Source organism: Silurus meridionalis, chromosome 10 (assembly GCF_014805685.1).
Source record: "Silurus meridionalis isolate SWU-2019-XX chromosome 10, ASM1480568v1, whole genome shotgun sequence".
NCBI classification, from domain to species: Eukaryota; Metazoa; Chordata; class Actinopteri; order Siluriformes; family Siluridae; genus Silurus; species Silurus meridionalis.
In genome coordinates this window covers 12,230,004-12,248,312 of record NC_060893.1, presented here as the reverse complement: position 1 = coordinate 12,248,312, position 18,309 = coordinate 12,230,004, and the positions used below count along the sequence as shown (strand labels likewise).

Here is an 18,309-nt window from a genome sequence, read left to right as displayed (position 1 = left end):
TCCCCTCTAAATGATTCTAACTATGTATATAAGCTTAATAATTAAGCAAAACTTTTTCTTTTTCAAACTACTGAGTCATAGTACAGCAATATAATACAACACTGTTTTCCACTTGTCCTGCTAATGGCAACAGGTAGATCAGCTTGAGTCATTTTTAAGTTATTGTGAAGAGGGAGGTTTGCCCTAGATATGCAGGTGTGTTTTTGAGTGCATAAAAAAGTCATTGTACACAAAGGGTAATTAAAATGCAATTGCCCATGTACTAGCTGATTACAGAATAAAGCTGTCCAGCAAATGGCCAACAAAGCTTTTTTGTTTTGACTGTCAAATGGCATACACTTTGACACCATTAGGTTCACCAACTCTGTGGCATCATCAAGAAAGTTCAGATCATAGATTTGAACAGATTTTAGATCATTGCTTTAATTAGATTTAAGCCCAGTGGGCATAAAAACTTTGCTACCAGTGTTGTAAGTGCTCTCTTACTCTCTCACGTGCTTTCCCACATGCTCTCTGACGCCTAAAAATCAACTAAAACACATGTAACGTTCCCCTCTAATGAAAACTCTATCAGTCAGAGCTGATCCCTGATTAATCCCTCTCTCTTTTATCAGTGGCATTAATCAGATCTACATAATAAAGCTGCAAGTACACTGATAACACTGCTTTTGATTAATGTGCTCAGATGATGTGATAGCTGCTTGTGGTGCATTTTATCGATTTCTTAAAGTGTTGGTTAAAAAAAAATGGATAAAGGAGGGGAATCCTGGGTTTGACAACATATTCTGTATTTGTCAGTGATTTATATGTGTTGCTCCTCATGGACCAGAGGTTAGTCCTTTGTCACTATTTCTTTTTTTTAACTGTTGCTGTCGTTTTTCAAGTCAGCCAGGTGCAGAGCCCACGGCGCCGACATCTTCGTTTCAACCTGACAGAATAGAAGAGAGAGAGCTTCTGCAAAGCAAAAGCATACCAGGACATTGTCTGCAAATTGCAATGATATGTGTTCTGTAGTGGCAACAATCACTGCGTCAATTACACACATGCTAAATGGCATGTTGGCTCTGCAAATATTTGAGGCACTAAGGAAGTGGGAGTGAATCGGACGATAAGGCAGAAAACCAAACCTCGCAGTTTCCCAGAGAGAGAGATCAGATTCTCTTTGGGCCACTCTCCTGGAGAGAGACTAATATGGCATGAGAAGGAAAGGAAAGGAAAGGAAAGGAAAGGAAAGGAAAGGAAAGGAAAGGAAAGGAAAAGAAAAGAGGTGCTGTTGGGAGAGTAGATGAATGTGAACATGGGAAGAGAGTGAAGCTTTGATAGACAGATGTGTGGATAGAGGACAGATAGGATGAAGAGAAGTCTTTCCAGGCCTCCCTGGCTGTAGTGATCTTTCAGTGTCTTCCTCTCTTATAAGCCTGATTTCATTAAGATTAAAGCACACTTGACTGACAGGGCCAACAACGCTGCAGCTGATTGTTTTCTTTGTTTTTTTACTCACTTTTTGTACATCGGTGTTGTGTAGCTTTACCACAAACTGACCAAGGCAAAAAGGAAGAGAATATTTCAATTTCCTGTTAATTAAACATTTCGATGTTTATGAAAAAAGGTTAATCAAACAGTTATGGATTCTGTATATGTTTTAAAAACACAGAAGTCAGTGGATGTATGAGAACCCTCATGTCTCTTGGTTCATTATCCTAGCATTACTTAATCTCAGCTAGCTGAAGGTCAGCACCACAGTGCCAGTCAAATCGCTTAGTTCCCATTTCATTCTCACTTTGACAATGGTCTCCAGAGAAGTGCTGTTATAGCACTGCATCTGTCTTCATTCACAAATCACCCTCCAAAGCCCAAACAGCTTTACAGCCCTTAATGATCATCAATTACAGAGCCCTTTCGTCTATCAAGGAGCACTTGATACATAAGCAGCACAAAGCAGACTAAAAATTAACCCTATTGAGATGCTCTGAGTGTAATTGGCTACTTGAATAAGCATACACAAAAGGCTAGCAGGGAAAGCAACTTAGGCTAAATGAGATGAGCACTGTTTACAGGCTCCTAAATACACTTCTCACTGGCAGCACAACAATGCATTGACCTTTCAACTTTGGCATGACCCCTCTCAGACTGTGTTAACTTCAAACCTCAGCGTCCCCTCCCACAGCTGGGAGTTGTTATGATACCCAATAAAAAGACAGGCAGCCAATAGAGAGCCAGCCCATTGGGCCTCACAGGCCAGCTTGTATGAAAACAGAGAATGCAACAGAAGCGTTAACTCATTAATGGTCATTGTTGAGCTAAAATGGCTGTCATGAAGAATCTGGCTGAATGGGAAATGGGCTAATGACCTGAAAAGCGACTTCAAAAGGCGTTACTAAACAACTGAATAGACCCTTCCACTTCAGAGGCATTTCAATGGGTGACATGCACAGAAAAAAAAATCTGAAGCTTTCCAGTGACATAAAAAGATTTCCTTTTCCATGAAGAAAATGTAAAGTTTGCATGAGCTTTTTTAAACGGTAGCAGATGCATATGAATGGGGAAATAACAGTCGTTTCCTTTCATAACGAGCGGAAAAGGGCAGGGATGTTTCTCCTATAGAGCGCTGAAGACATTTTAAGACAAAACAATATGCAAACTAATCATTAGCATTTCAGCCAATAAGCATATACAGTGCAACTTTATAGTTGATGCATAATCATAAAAAATACTGCCTGGCATGCTTTGTGCTATTTATCAATGCAGGATCATGTTAAAAACAGACATGATTCTGCTTATAAAGATCTCAGTATTTTTGTGTGCTCAGAAGCTGTAACTAATCTCTAGTTTATAGAGCAGAACAGACAGATTTAATGATTGGTAAAGAATGCCAGAAGGAAGGAGGGTGGTTTTGCTACTAGTGAAGACCTCACAGATGTGTCTATCTGCATGCCTCAGTGTGGGGCAGAAGGTAAAAGGTCAAAATACCACATAACATCACCTAACCTTTAAAAAAAAATACAAGATATGGTGTATGAATCCACACAACGTTAATTTTTTTAAATGCCACTTTTTTTTCTGTTCATATAACAAAAATTACATAGAATGGTAAACATATGGGCTGAAACAGTCATTATCACCTACAGAGATGAATGGTATCACAAAATTAGTCACACTCCATGGCCCTTCTGTAGCCATTAGGCTAATGGCTGTAGCAGATGATGCGTCAGTGGTAGTGGGTCAGGTTATAACCAGAATAAGTACCATGAAGCCCCTCTGACCTTCTGTAGGTGGCTATGAACCAACAGAGCGGGACACATCCTGAGAACCACCCCAAAGAGGAACCCTCTGTGTGTGTGTCCATGCCAGACACAGCATGCAGCCGGTCTTGTGTAAGCAGTGTTGGTGAAGGACTCAGCATGATATTAAATCACTTTCTGGAGATCATTAATGAGCATCAATGCAAGTGGGTGCATCCTTTGGACTGGCCTCTAAAGAAACAACTCAGGCCTTAACCTATGTGGGTTGGTACTAAAACAGCTAACCTCTGAAAAGTATTTCCCTCCCCCTCTCTGGGAGTTCTTGTGTGGGAGGTTTGGGTTATCAAACAATGGTTTCCCTTCTGCACTCAGTCAGATAAGAAGCCTGCATTGGTTTTAGGGTTGTCCTGAACAGAAAAGCCCATGTAGGGGTGTGTAGGTGTGTGAATTGACCAGGCTTGATGTGCTCCCCCCTCGTGTCTTCCATGAGGAGCACAGTTTGGGGGCCTCAGCTGTCACATGTTGGGGCGTCCTGTAGCGCTGCACAACCACTCTCCAGCTGGAGTGATGATGAATGGATCGTCCTGCTGATTTAGCCTGAGGTCAAATGTAGAGTGATTAGTACAGCACAGCTGAGAGCTATCTACATAACCCACACCCAACATATACATGCTGAAGTGAAAAGAAATGATAGAGCAAATGATAGCTGGATGATGGATTGTGTGAGAAAGCAGATACAGGAACATATGAATTTTTAACAATACAAGATATATTTTAAATTTTTTCATCTAAGATATGCTTTTATTGAAAACATCTACAAAAGGTTAAGGCTTCTGTTCACAGGTGCAACACTGGCTCTCTAGAACTGATAGGATTTAAACTCACATTCTTCTAATCACTAGCTTAGAGCTTTAACTGCTGCACTGTCATTCCACTACACACATAATTTGGCACCGAACACTAAAATGAGCCAGACACCACCAACAAAACCCAGTTCTTAACGTTCCTAATGTTCTTACCTTTTGCTTTGCCTCATAAAACAGACAGTATGAGTGGCGTAATCAGAAGTATAGATCATTCAGTCTGAGTTTTAGCCTGAGGCAGTAAGAAGAGAGCCCATAGAGAGGCCACCGAGGGCCAACTCTCCCCTCTCCCACTCCGCTCCAGTCACGCTTCACAGTGCTCATAATCTCCCACCCAGTCCACAACACCATGCTGCTCGGAGAGCTCCAGCAACCCTCCACATTGTGCCGCTCCCCCCCTCCTGCTGGTCTTTCAAGCAGCAACAAAAGAGCTCTGCCTCTAATTACAACCCTCCCACTTCAATTTGAGCACCCTGGTTAACAGGCCATTGATACACATTTAGTGTGGGCACCTGTGCTCCTAAACACAATTTCCACACACAGCCGCCGGCGAGACAGGGCCGAATCAGAGGCCGGCACAGGCACTCGCCTCCTCCATGCCCACGCTGACCAGAGGAGGGGAGCTTTTGAAAAGAAAGCGAGTCGATAAGGGACAAGGTATCGCTGTCATACAAGCACCGTAGCTTAAGGGCAAAAACACAAAGCTGACACCCCACTAATCAGATGTGATAGGTCTGCGCTGGGACTGTAGAGGAGCAGGATGTGTGTGTGTACACATTTGTTTATAAGTGTGCAAACAAGCGTATGCCTGTATCTCTAACACAGACCTACAGGTTCTTTTCTGCCAAATATGAACAGTTAATGCAAGCTGTGTTCTGCTAAAGAGAATCAGTGAATGACATGCAATAGGGCTATTGTCTAGACAGAGAAAAAGTAATTTCTCTATGAAATGTGGTGTCTGTTAAGAGAACGTGCATTAAGCAATAAAAACATAACTAGACCAAATTTGCATTCATATCTTCATAATCGCAAGCAGTAAATATATATAATGCTTATATGATTCATGTGAAACAGAGCCATGGGGACTGGGATGGCAAAGCTGACAATAAGGGCTGTTGATTTGAAGTGATGTTCTCTCACACGAGTGCTGAAAATGAAAAATCCATAATTTGCATCTGATTCACCACAGCCTGAATATTGAAATTTGATCTGAGTGAAAAATATGTCAACCAGATTTACACAGCAGCAGTGACAGCCTCTCCCGTCCAACCGAAGCCTTTCACTGCTTTCCATCATTCATATCTAATGCAATAAAACTGCAATAACAAATCCTCGCTGGATTTGAATAATAAACAGAGTCCTAAGAGACACAGTTTCAGTAAGTAGGCATGGGAAAAGACTGGGATGTCGCTGTGCCATTGAAAATTCAATGCAACAACTCTCAAATGGTTGTGGCCAAATATATTTGCCTCCGTACTTCATATTCATTGTCCAGGTGGATTGTTGGCCTGTTAAATTGGCCTGCACTTTGTAACAAATAAATAAGTGAAATAAAACAGTTTTCTCTTAAATATACTGATATTGATGCAAGGCCTCTGGTGAATGGAAATAAATTTAATGATCAGCACAATCTCAATCTCCTTAAGGGGCTATTGTATTGGAGCTAAACTGGAGCCTTTGAAGATTACCTCTCACATACTAAGTGGAGGGAGATAAACAGATCTGCACAAAGCTTCTCAGTCAAAGACCAGGGTTTGGTTACTGTGCCTCTACAGAGGAGCTGTACATAACTCTACAATAATTTGCATGTTTAAATGGCAGAAGCAGCAGAATTGTCTCTCACATTTCATATAATAACATTGAATCAAATTACACTGAAAGAACATGGGCAAACATTAATCACAATAACAGCAGATGTAGCCCAACCAATTTAACAATACAATTGCACCAAGAAACAATTAAGCATATAGAAGGTGGTTTACTTATTACTTTTACTTATTATTACTTATTAAGAACTTATTATGATTACTTATATTACTTTTTATGAACTTTCTGAAACATGATCACTCCACCATGTTGGGAGCACACTAGCAAGAGACAGTTTCTGTGAGAGATCTCCTTCCCATTTTTCTCTCTGTTATCTTTTTTTTTCTGTGATCTATCAGTCATGTATGTGATTTGATTTTAAGTGAACAACAAGAAGACTGAAATTACACAGCTATTGCAGTGGAGCTAAACCCAGTTAAGTGGCAAGCAGAGTAGGCCTCTTGCTGCTCTTTTGGCTGCTGCTGGGCTTTCGTTTCAGTCCTCACATTCCCCTCTTCTTTGCACAGAAGGGGAGCTGTTAATAGGATTAAGCTGCCTCGGCCCTGAACAAGTATGGTTCCACACAGTTGGCTCGACAAACGAGGATGTCAGTAGAAGTTGGCCTGTTGTGCTGATCTGTGATCAGGGTCTGCACTTTCTCTGACAAGAGATAGGGTCAGGATTTAGGAAGAGAACACTGTCCTGGAATCAGAGCAGCAGGGAAGTAGCTACAGAGCTATAATGAGATTGGTAGAGGAGGAGCGGAGATCTGTGGGGCAATACCGGACCATAACAAATCACTGAGGTGGAAGGTGTTAGATCTGTCTGAGGCTTTCGGACTAACATCCAGCCTTGTCTTCAGCACCATAACAGCTATAGCTGCCACGCTGTGCCTCATGGTCATGAGATAGTAAAAGCAAAGATAAATGCTTGGTGGAACTAATATGCCTCGTCATATCTATAGCCAGATCTGAAACCGTGAAGCTGTGAAGGAAAAAACGGATTATTATTTGCAGTGGCCACATTAAATGGTGCAGTGAGATCGTTTGCTGTACATAGCATTACAACAACTGTCAGCTGCCTCACTGTTTGTTAAGAATGGCGACAGTTTGTAGGTAAGAGCAATAAACAATGCTTAATTTTACAGTGTTGGTCAGCAGGACAGCTGATTTTGGAAACCATTTAAAGAGAAAAGAATAACGGTCTGTCTTCAAGCATCTTTATGATCTATTGAACACACAAACATGGTGTGCTGTTCTCAGTTGACCCTCAGACCAAAGCACCTGGCATTGATGATTTGACAAGCCTGCCTTACATTCCTGGAGTGTGTGCGTGTTTAACTAGCTGTGTTCTCTCCTCCCCCCTCACTTCGCTTCTGCTCTCTCTACTTTTCCTTTATCCCTCTTTCCTCCTCTTTCTTACCAACAAAAGATGGATGCTGTAGGGAAAATAATTGCTTTCCGTCTCTCACTGATGCTTGCACTAAGTATTACCACCTTAACGAGAGAGATAAAGAGATAGATAGAGAGAGAGAGAGAGAGAGAGAGAGAGAGAGAGAGAGAGAGAGAAAGAGAGTGAGTCTCATTGCCTTGTACTCACACAGCTGTTGTTAACATTAAAAAACTGCCTCTGAACATCCTGAACACAGACAACACACAGGCTAGTGGATTAAAGGTTAGAAGGTTTTAGGTGTACCTAGTTTAAAACATGTTTTGTAATATTTCATTGGGAATGAAGGGAACATCAGGCATCATTCTGCAAATACCAATCTGACCGCTGTTCTCTATTTAAGCTAGCCAAATCCTTTTTATACTATTAGTTTAAGAATACAACTTCTCTAGAGAAGTTATGCCACGATTTTGTGAATTAATCTGTAGTGATAGAGGATTTTATGTATTCTTCAAGGTCTAAATGAAAATTTTACCTACAAATATGCTTAAATAATACTTAAAAATGATGAACAACGATCTTTTGGATCTTTTGGATAAACTTGCAATTAATTTATATTGTTTTTGTATCTGTGCTCAGGATCAGCACATTTGAATGAATGTATGAAACCTTGAATGTTTTTATTAATCACTATCACTTAATGGTGTTTTTTTTTTTTTTACATTAACTGTATAGAAATTACAAACTGAAATCACCAGTTGTTCCTTTTTTACTGTATTCTGTTAATTTCATTAATATTGTTTATTATGAAAGCAATGAATTTTGCCATAGTTAGATTTTTTTTTATTATACCACCAAGAAAAAAAATTAAGTATATGAATATTATGTTGTGCATTGCCTCCTCACTACTAAGTCTTAAAAACACTGCATTGTTAACCGGATAGGAACCAGACACCAGACAGTGGCATTATAAATCATTGCTCTTTCACAAATGTATTCAATAATGTCGAATAAAACTTAAGTGTTTTGAAAGAATGTTCAGTATGATTATATTATCTGCCAAATGCCATAAATGTAATATAAATATTGTGCTTAAGAATAAGCAGTCTTTATTATTAAAGCAGCAATTCTTAGGTATAGGTCTAATATTTCATAATGTGTTTTATATTCTGCTTTAATGGAGAAGTAATGTGGCGTTCAATTTCAAGTAAGCAAAAATTAGTCAATTGTTTGTTTGCGATCTGTGTGTCATTGCATCATTAGTTCATGCGGGCTATACGAGCTAAGAATAGGTCTAGGGTTATTTCTAGAGTAGTATTTGCATCTGCAGTCTGTTGTCACTCAACACAAAAATAATAGAGGCCAGCCAGTGATATGCTTAAGCGAAATATAAGGCATAATGGCCTTTGATAAAAGAAACATGTAGAGCTTGAGATGAATTAAAGATTGCCTTTAACTACAGCAACAGAAAGGATAAGTGTGCAGAAGAAATGAAAATACACATAATATGTGAAACATGACGGCATTGACATGGCTGCCAGTGGAACTGAATCACTAAGGCTGATATAAATACTCTCAGATTAAATCTGACATTCTGCATTTAATTGTCCTTACAGGCACTGTTAAAATGCTGATGCTACAGCCAAGGGAACAAAATGTCCAGTTACTTTTGCCCTGCACATAATTAAGCCTAAGTTGTCCTGTTCTAATAGCATTGAGTGCTAAAGGAAAATGACTTTAGGTGAACACTAGCACCTTTTTGACTGTTATCACCAGGTATCCACTTTTCTTACTATACAAATGAGCCATGCATGCTGTTAAAGGTAAGTTACATCAGTCTGATTCAGGGACAGAAGAGATATGAGTGGGACAGTGGAGAAGTAAGCTCTGAATGTTGGGATATATTCAGAGAAGAAGCGATGTGGTAATGGCTCTGAGTCTGGCCACTAATAGTTATTTAATACGCCCATCACCATGCTGCACTCACTCTGCATACCGAGCACACAACCGAGGGCCCTAAAACCTCTTTAACACTTATTCAAGATGACAGGAAAAATGAAAGCGTTTGTCCTTTCAATGGAAAAAGTAATCATGGCTACATTATCCTCCTGCTCACTGCTATCATACTAAAGCAGGGGAGAAATGTCACCAAAATGTATTTAAACGCTGATGGAGTGCCAGTGCTTGATTCCCGCCACAGCACTGATTAATACGAATAAATAAATATAAAAATCCTCAATTTGTATGTAAATGCATGGTTTGAGGATGGGGGGTGGGGGTGGGGGGCATATCAATAGCTGGTGCTACCTGCATCTGGAGGGAGATGGTAATAAAGTGAAGTGTAATGTGGTAATTATGGCAGTTTATGGTGATTCGGCTGTTTGGCCCATATGGAGTAATGGGAGTCTTATAGAGGCTGTTAGCCTCTATAGCACTTCTGTTGCTTTAGCATAAAGAGCAGCTAGTAATAATCAGTTCACAGTACATTCAGCGAAAAGATGGCTAATATATCCATCTGTTAAGAAATACAGGCTATATTTCCACCCTTTTTTCTTTCCAGGTCATGCTTTTGACATCTGAAGATCCTAGTGTTCGAATTTTTTTTATTATGAAGGTCTTAAAGACATGTTGAAATAGCCACTATTCAGATATCAGTAGGCATGTAATACAGTCAGTGACAACAGTTCTGTGAAATAAAAGAAGAAATTGTTCTGGTAACAGTCTATATGACAAGTCAAGTTTCAGCTAAAGATAAATTTATCAAAAAGTAAGAGTGGAAAAAAAACACCCTGAGAACAAAGCTCTCAAGCTAAATGCTTCTGGACAGAAGTCATTCAGGTATGTTTATCTCAGGCTTCTCTGTAAATAAGGCTGCTTTGTGTTAAATTGGATTTCACAGATCACAACAGCCTGCAGGATGCAGCCACTCAAGTGCAGCTCTCAGGAGAAACTTATCGAGATCTTTAATATCACTTTGGCATAAACACTCTGCACAGTATTGACTTTAAATAAAAACAGCATTTAAATATTAATAGCTGTGGATTGTTGGCTAGTGAACCTGATCTGGGAAATGCAGTATGAATATATATTAATCCACAGCCAAAGAGTGAACTGAACTGTGTTTTATTCATATTCTAATGTATTTATGCTAATGATTTACCCTCTCCCTCTACTGCCTGTTTGTTCATGAGAATTTACACTAACAGAGAATGTGTATAGTTTGCATTCAATTTACTGGATGCAATAAATTTTTAAAGCTTTAGAGATAAATTACACTTTCACGTTAACATAAGAAAGTTGTCTTCCAGGCAAAGAAGCTCTTTCTTCAATCCATCAGAGAAGATGCACCAGCTAACCACAACACAGCTAACATCACTGACCACTCAACACTGATCTTCCAACGCTCATTTCATGAAGATTCACTCAGTCCCATCAAGGTACAGCATGCTGATATTTTCCCACGAACTAACGGATGGTCAGCCCTGATAGCAGCCAATCCATTACTGTCTGCAGTGTGTCAGCCCAAGGGTGAGAGTCATTAATTACTGCGTTCGCTCTCTCACTCACTCAGAGCTACAGCCACAGGAAGACCAGATGTGAGGGACAGACCTGATTATCCTGTCTAAAGATTGGAAGAGATTAATTTTTCCTCTCATAAAAAAAAGTGACCATGGTGGAGGGCTGAGTGTGAGAAGGGGCACATTCATTTCAGATTGTAATCATTCTCTTAAGATTATAATTGCCTTTCTCCTCCTGAGCATGTTTTACATCACAATACATGTTCCTGGTCTATTCAAGGATTCACATATCGTGAGCTGCAGTTTAAAAATACATTCACACAATACATTAAAATGCCTGGAAAAGAATGCACTTGACATAGGCAACGAGGTCAGTGTGCATCGTAGATAGAAACTGCATGTAGTGAATAATTGCCAATCGTGGCATTTTAGTGACAGGAGCCATTAAAGAGCGGGTATGGCTTCACCTGCATACCATACACACATCTCACTAACATGCGACATCCTCATAGTGCATGCACACACACATGCACACACACACACACACACACACACACACACACACACACACACACCCATGAACAAGACACTCTTCCAAATACATTAAACTCAAACTAAAAAACAATTTTGTCTGAATAGGACATTTTTGAATCTACTGTTTGTTGTTGTTGTTGTTAGATTTTGCACTTCCACGGAACTGAGAAAACAATATGTATCAGCATTTTATAAGTTATCATTACAATATAGCCAGGAAAATGGTGAGTAGGACATGGTGGAATTTCCACAACCTGGAAATGTTGTCCTTTTAAGCATATTTGCAATATCCCTAAAGTGAAAATGTTCTTTTTATTACTCCTAAAGATTTTTTTTTTAGGGGAGGGGATGTATGGGGCCATTTGTGAATATGTAACAGGAAAAGGGAGGTCTGTCATTTTGAGTGACAGATATGAAAGCTGTGAATATTTAAATGCACCCTTACATATTGTTATCTGACTGCTGTGGACAGATGTCAACATAGCAAAAATACTGGCAGGTTATAAGAGACCACAGGAGACAAAAGATTTCCTAATTCTCGCACTGAAAGGGAGACAGCTGATAGTCAATTTTGTCCACTGATAAAACCATTGAGAGGTTAAAAGGGTTCAAATAAGAGTGGCTACTTTTGTGTGTTTGTCTGTCAAAGCATATGATCAAAATTTCACCTTTTTTTTCCCTTGCCATACATTAATCAATGTCATAAAATGGGCCACATGTGTGGTTTAAGATAAATTGCAAATATAAAAAGAAATAAAAAATTGGACCTGAGTTTTCTATTCAACAGAAATAGTAATGATGTGGTATTTAGTAAATATTTAGTGCATTTGTGTTTTTATTCATTCCCAAAAGACAAGACCACCCTGTTCACTCTGAACTCATGTCAAAACCTTTGATTCGCCTGCCCTTTTCCATGGCTGTATAGGGGGAAGGATGAAAAAAAATTCCCAGCTCAATTTAAGTCTGATCCAAAGAGCTTACAACTGTAATTAAATCATTAAATTCTTGTCCATGCTTGACAGAGCGGAGAGAAATTAACTTCCCCACCAACCTCATTTTCTATTTGAACATGAAATAATGATTTTCTGCCAGTCTAATGACAAAGCCAACATCTGATCTGTGCTGCATCCGATGGGGATTAGCTCCAGCACCGGCATTAGAGCTCATTACCAGCTTGAGTGCAGAATTATTACATCTTGTAATTGGATGGGGAGATTTATATACAGATCTGAGGCCAGTCTCTGTAATATTGTAATTACAAGCTTGGCTGGTCAGCTACTGAACTTCACAGGGAAACAAACAGAGCAGAGTGTTGGTTTTATTAACCTGTAACCCTTAAGTAAAGGGAAATCACTCATGTTAATTGTTAAGGGCGGAAATAAGTTTGTCCTTTTCACTGGCGTCCAGTAAAGAAAAAAGAGTGCCAGAAAGAAGGGAATGTGTTTGGTGTGTGTCAGAGGTATAATTGAGCCAGGGATGAAGGGAGAGGGACAAAAATGAGCTGTTTCTTCAGCCTGGCTGAGTGCAATGTATCTATTACTTAAGACTAACTGGCTGTGAAGCTGTCCATTCTGTGTGCCATAAGGGGGCTGTTTCTGCTGGCTAAAAGGGAAAAGAAGGTATTGATTCCTCAATCAGCCATTTGCCTGCTAAGAGTGAGAATGAGAGTGGTGAGTAAGAGAGCTTGAGAGACAGATGGAAAGGAGAGGAGAGAAAGAGATGGGTGTGTGTGTGGGGGGGGTGGATGTTCAATTAATTTGCAAACACCATTTCTCTCTTTTTCCCCCCCTTCAAGTGATTTCAGCGTGCAAATCAATGTTGACAGGTCAGATTGGCTGCCACTAATCTTGGCATAACAACTCTGCAGTCAGAAGCCCTCCGGTAATGGAGTGCTTATTTAGGCTCATCGGCCTGTGCAGGTCCAGAGAGGCTCGATCAATGCTGGCGAGAGATAGGATTGATGAGGTCTTGGTAGAAAGCTGAATCTCTAAAGCCATGGAGGATTGTATAGTGTATTTGAGTCAGGTTAATAAAGAAAGGCCCAGAGCCTTGTCCTGCTTTCACCAATTTCACTATACCTTACAACACCTACAGTGGCTAAAAACCAAAACCACTGTGGAAAACGGTCTGTCTCTTATATGGGATTAGTCCCTGGTTTTATGCTCGCCAAGGAAAATGATATGTTACTGTGACAGTATGAACGAGACCTATAACCCAAGTATTTATCATTTATATATTGCATACCAAACCTGCAATCTGTAACTTAATAAAACAAATAAACATAACTCAATTATCAGTATGGACTCTTCTACCTAGTTGTCCATCACCATGACTCACTAGCTAGTATAGTCCAAATAAATTGTAATTTATTATTAAAAACTTATGAAGAATACAGCTGATATTTAAACAATCATTTTCTCTGCTCTTTAAAGATAAAATTAGTTTACATGACTGTAGCAGTCTTGGAAGTTTATTTTTTATTTTTTTAGAAAATCCAGATGATCGCACTCTAAACTAATCCTTTTTCTGGAAACTATAAATGCTGATGTAGAAGGTCTGAATCTCTTGTTCAGTCCCGGTTTCATCATTGATCATGTTATTAACTTAATGAGCATCTTGTAGCTAGTTCAATAACTACCTTATGAAACTAATCTGTGTTTTAAATTGAGTTGCATGGAAAAATATATATGGAAAAACTGTTTTAGCTTAGATATTATTGAACAGTTTAACAATTTTTGTTTGTTTTTTGCATTTTATTTATTAAAGTATTTAAGAATATTATAACAACATTTTACTTTAAGGGAAATATTTATAAAGGGTTCAACTATATCCAACATATGAATTGATTATTTAGTGAGAATATGTATTTCTCAAGTTTTTTTTTTAGCTAGGTATAGTCTACTAATGTGTGTTTAAGGGGGTTGGGTGAGATTGGTCTGATTTGAGTATTTGATGACTGCGTTGAAATAAAAATTCAGTGAATTAAGTTAGAGCCGCTCTTCCGGCGCATCTCTTAGAAAAACTCACCTCAGCTTTCTGCCACTAATTCTTTAACATTTCATCAAATGAAGGTTAATTTTTTTTTTTAGGGTTGAGATTAGACTGATGTTGCCTAATAATAATAGAATAAATATCTGAACTAATCTGATAATTGCGTGTTATTTTGCGATATTGCGATATATAGAAATACCACTTTACATTTCGTTAATTACTTCATTTTAACCAGCGTCGGCTAATAAATAATTCCTTTGATAAATATAATTTTTGTACGTTTTTTTTTTTATGTTGTGTGAGAGTCAAATCCCTGACTTATATAAAGTTTTAACATTTTTTTAATTAATAATTAATAATAATAATATAATAATAATAATAATAATAATAATAATAATAATAATAATAATAATAATGTTGTTGTTGTTGTTCAGTGTTAGTTATTCTCGTAAATATTGCTGCTTACAAAAAACGTCAACATTTCAAATGCACATGATTTATGTAGATAACTCCAAATGATATGGTTTTAACATTCTCCCCCCTCTATGCGCTTTTTGCGTATTTATAATTACTGTTATATTCTAAAGCAGCGCTTTTTCAATCAAACAGCTGCAATGTAGAAAATTGTGTTTATTCGATTCGTTTGTGGGCTAAATATTATTTTGATATGATTATGAGATAATAGGATATTGCCTAATAGTCACGGCGACGAGCTGTGTGTGTGTGTGTGTGTGTGAGAGAGAGAGAGAGAGAGAGAGAGAGAGAGAGAGAGAGAGAGAAACGAGTGGTGTGTTCAAGAAATGGGAGGGGCTACCGAGAGACTAGAAATGTCAATCACACCAAGGGCTCGGAGCAATCAGAAGCAATCTGGGAGGACCTGACCTCAGTCCACCCGGATCAATAAGCGAGTGAGAGAGGGGCGCTCATCGGCTGAACACTTTTCATTGCGCGCTTTCACGTGGATCAGCGGTGTCAGAGGGGACAGTGCGCTTGTGTTCAGGTGCTGGGACCTCGACTGTAGCACCATGGCTCTCCCGCAGCTCGGCTATAAGTATGTGAGAGCGCTGTATCCCACTGATCGGGCTGGAATGCTGGCGGGCCGTGTGGGTGCAGAGCTCAGTCCCACCAGCAGCATCTCCAACTCCCTCTCTATGTACGGATCTCCATTCAGCGCCAGCCAGACCTACAGCGCCTTTCTGCCCTACTCCAGCGACGTGTCCGTGCTCAACCACCTGGTGAGTTATTTATGCTCGTTAACGCGGTTTCCGATCAACATTGCTGAGGACTGGTTCACCTCTAATGCGTTATTTGAAGAAAAGAAAAAAAAAAGGTCAAAGTTTAATTATTAAACTAAGACTGAATAAACAGAAACTGCATCGTAAAAAGATAAAGAAAAAATGATTTTTTACATGATCAAAATACGCAGAGTAAATATACTTAACGCGTGTACAGAAAACACAAACACTTTACAGCGGTGTCAATACCATGCCATAATCATAGCATGATAACAACAACAACAAGGGTGTGTTATTGTAAAATAATTCGACATTATTCGCTTAAAAAAAAAGAGTTTTTACTTTAGTATTGTTTTTTAAGAATATTTGGAAAACAGTTACAGGAAGCATTGCAATTCCTTCCATATTCCATATATATTCCATATATCCTTCACTGGTTTTAATCAAACTTGAGGAATTTGGTGTGTAAGAAATGTGAGAATGTGGTCCATTTTCTAAACGTGTCTCTCGTGTGTGTGTACCTGTGTGTGTGTGTCCAGGCCAGTCCATACGAGCTGAAAGACAGTCCCGGGATGCAGCACCCAGGCTTTCCTGCTGCGCATCCAGCTTTCTTCCCGTACAGCCAGTATCAATATGGAGACGCGTCTCGCCCGAAAAACGCCACCCGTGAAAGCACAAGTACTCTGAAAGCCTGGTTGAGCGAGCATAGGAAGAACCCGTATCCTACCAAGGGCGAGAAGATCATGCTGGCCATCATCACCAAAATGACCCTCACTCAAGTGTCCACCTGGTTCGCCAACGCGCGCCGGAGACTGAAGAAGGAGAACAAGATGACCTGGGTGACAAAAACACAACCGGACGAGGAGGGAAACGTTTACGCGAGCGACAACGAGGGCGAGGAGGAGGACAAACGGGATGAGGACGACGACGAGGAGATCGACCTGGAGAACATCGACACGGAGAACATCGAAACCAAGGACGACTCCGACTGTCGGGATGAGCTGAGATCGGAATCAAAAATCACGGAAACGGACAGGAGTGACTCAGACGCGTCAGATGGGTTTGAGGACACACAGGGACAGGAGAAAAGTTTCGTAAAAAGCAGCGGGATGAAAGACAGAGACATCTGCGTTGAGGGACAGAGGGATGAGGGCAGGAAAAGCCCCATAGTAGAGCCTTTGAGGAATCTAAACCCACCACAAAAGCCCAAAATTTGGTCTTTGGCTGAAACAGCAACGACGCCAGATCATCCGAGAAAGTCTGCAGTAATGAGCAGGACTGCTGTGCAGAGCTCTGCGGGGAACCTGCACAACTGGACCAAAATGGCCATTTCTGCTCAGCAGCTCGCATTAACACACCATTACTTTGGACTTAAACAGCCGAACAACAACGTTATGATTAACAAGCACGCAGACGCCAGGACTCACTCCTCATGAGCATCTTCGTTATAGACTATAATGGACAGTGAAATAAATATTTTTCGTCGTGTTTTTTTCTATTTTACATTCTCCGCATGGATCAATGCAATACTTCATTTCCGCGTCAAAAACACTGATTTTTTTTTTTGTTGTTGTTGGACAAAATAAGAGAAAGTGTCTATTGATTTTTTTTTACATAAATGAGGTTTGAATTTGTAACATAGCTAAGGATGTTGCCTAGCACTTCCCTTCATATGAGAGTATAATAGAGTAAATGTTTATATTGCTAACTTATCCACCTTTTCGCTGTGTTTATTTAACAGAATGAAAATGTTTGAGGGACAAACACACTACAGCAAATTAGTGGCATTCTGAGGGGGTTGATATTCACATGAAAATTCACAAGAATTCACATTCTGACATGGGAAAAAATAGAATGGTGCCTTTGAAACACTGATGAGATGCATATCCTGTTTTAAACAAATAGTCTCAAACGAAATATTATTTCAAAAATCCTATTATTTTTTTCTGAGCCACATTTTTTTTCCCACACAAATTGTCTAAATGATTACGATTTCTTTTTCAGTATTTTGATATTAATTTGACATTAATTTTGCTGTTTTTTTTTTTCTGAATGCTTTTATTTTTTAATTATGTAAAAAACTTTTGTTTTGTATTAGTTTAAAAAAACAAAAACAAACAACCAAACAAACAAAACAGTGCAACACCTCGGCCAATATTGAAAACTTTTCTCGCATCTATTATTCACCACGTGATAAATTCATATTTTGTAAATCAAAAATTAAACTCGGGTCTTTTAGAATTTGTGTACATTACACAATGAATTTCCCTTTATGTTAATTGTTTTGTAAATGAGAAATTAAGTTGACCTACGTAAACTATTGTACAAAACTATTTTTTAAAAGATATTAAAATGAAAACATGTTATATTTGTGATTTAATGGCGTTCGGTAAAAACATCAACAACAACAACAACAACAACAACAACAATAATAATAATAATAATAATAATAATAATAATAATAATAATAATAATAACAATAACAATAACAGTAACAATTTAAAGTATTAGTAGAATGTAGGATACAGAAGTTGAGCATAAAGTAACTATTTTAGTGTCTAAATCACACAGTTGACTGTTTTTTTGGAAAAGGAAAAAAAAAGTGAAAGTTAGGTCCTTACGTATAAATATCTTTTGCATTTTAAATTTCTGCAAACTGCAATATTTGGGAAAAAACAACAACTTTATACAAATTCATCCATTTAATCTGCACTGGTCTTGAATTTTAAAA

The 18,309-nt window shown here is 38.9% G+C and overlaps 1 protein-coding gene across 1 annotated transcript; it reads left to right on the top strand.

Annotated features, from left to right (window-relative positions):
• The first annotated feature begins 15,211 nt into the window (after nucleotides 1–15,211).
• On the top strand, nucleotides 15,212–17,944 carry irx3b (iroquois homeobox 3b). The gene is made up of 2 exons (XM_046859693.1): nucleotides 15,212–15,578; nucleotides 16,118–17,944. Exons 1-2 carry the CDS (start codon nucleotides 15,369–15,371, stop codon nucleotides 17,012–17,014), a joined length of 1,107 nt encoding a protein of 368 aa, XP_046715649.1. The 5' UTR covers nucleotides 15,212–15,368; the 3' UTR covers nucleotides 17,015–17,944.
• Nucleotides 17,945–18,309: the final 365 nt, after the last annotated feature.

Bases quoted from the DNA above. Each gene is read 5' to 3' on its own strand.
- irx3b (XM_046859693.1), top strand. From the start codon at position 15,369: ATGGCTCTCCCGCAGCTCGGCTATAAGTATGTGAGAGCGCTGTATCCC. The intron at 15,579-16,117 runs GTGAGTTATTTA...GTGTGTGTCCAG, and splicing joins TGTCCGTGCTCAACCACCTG to GCCAGTCCATACGAGCTGAA.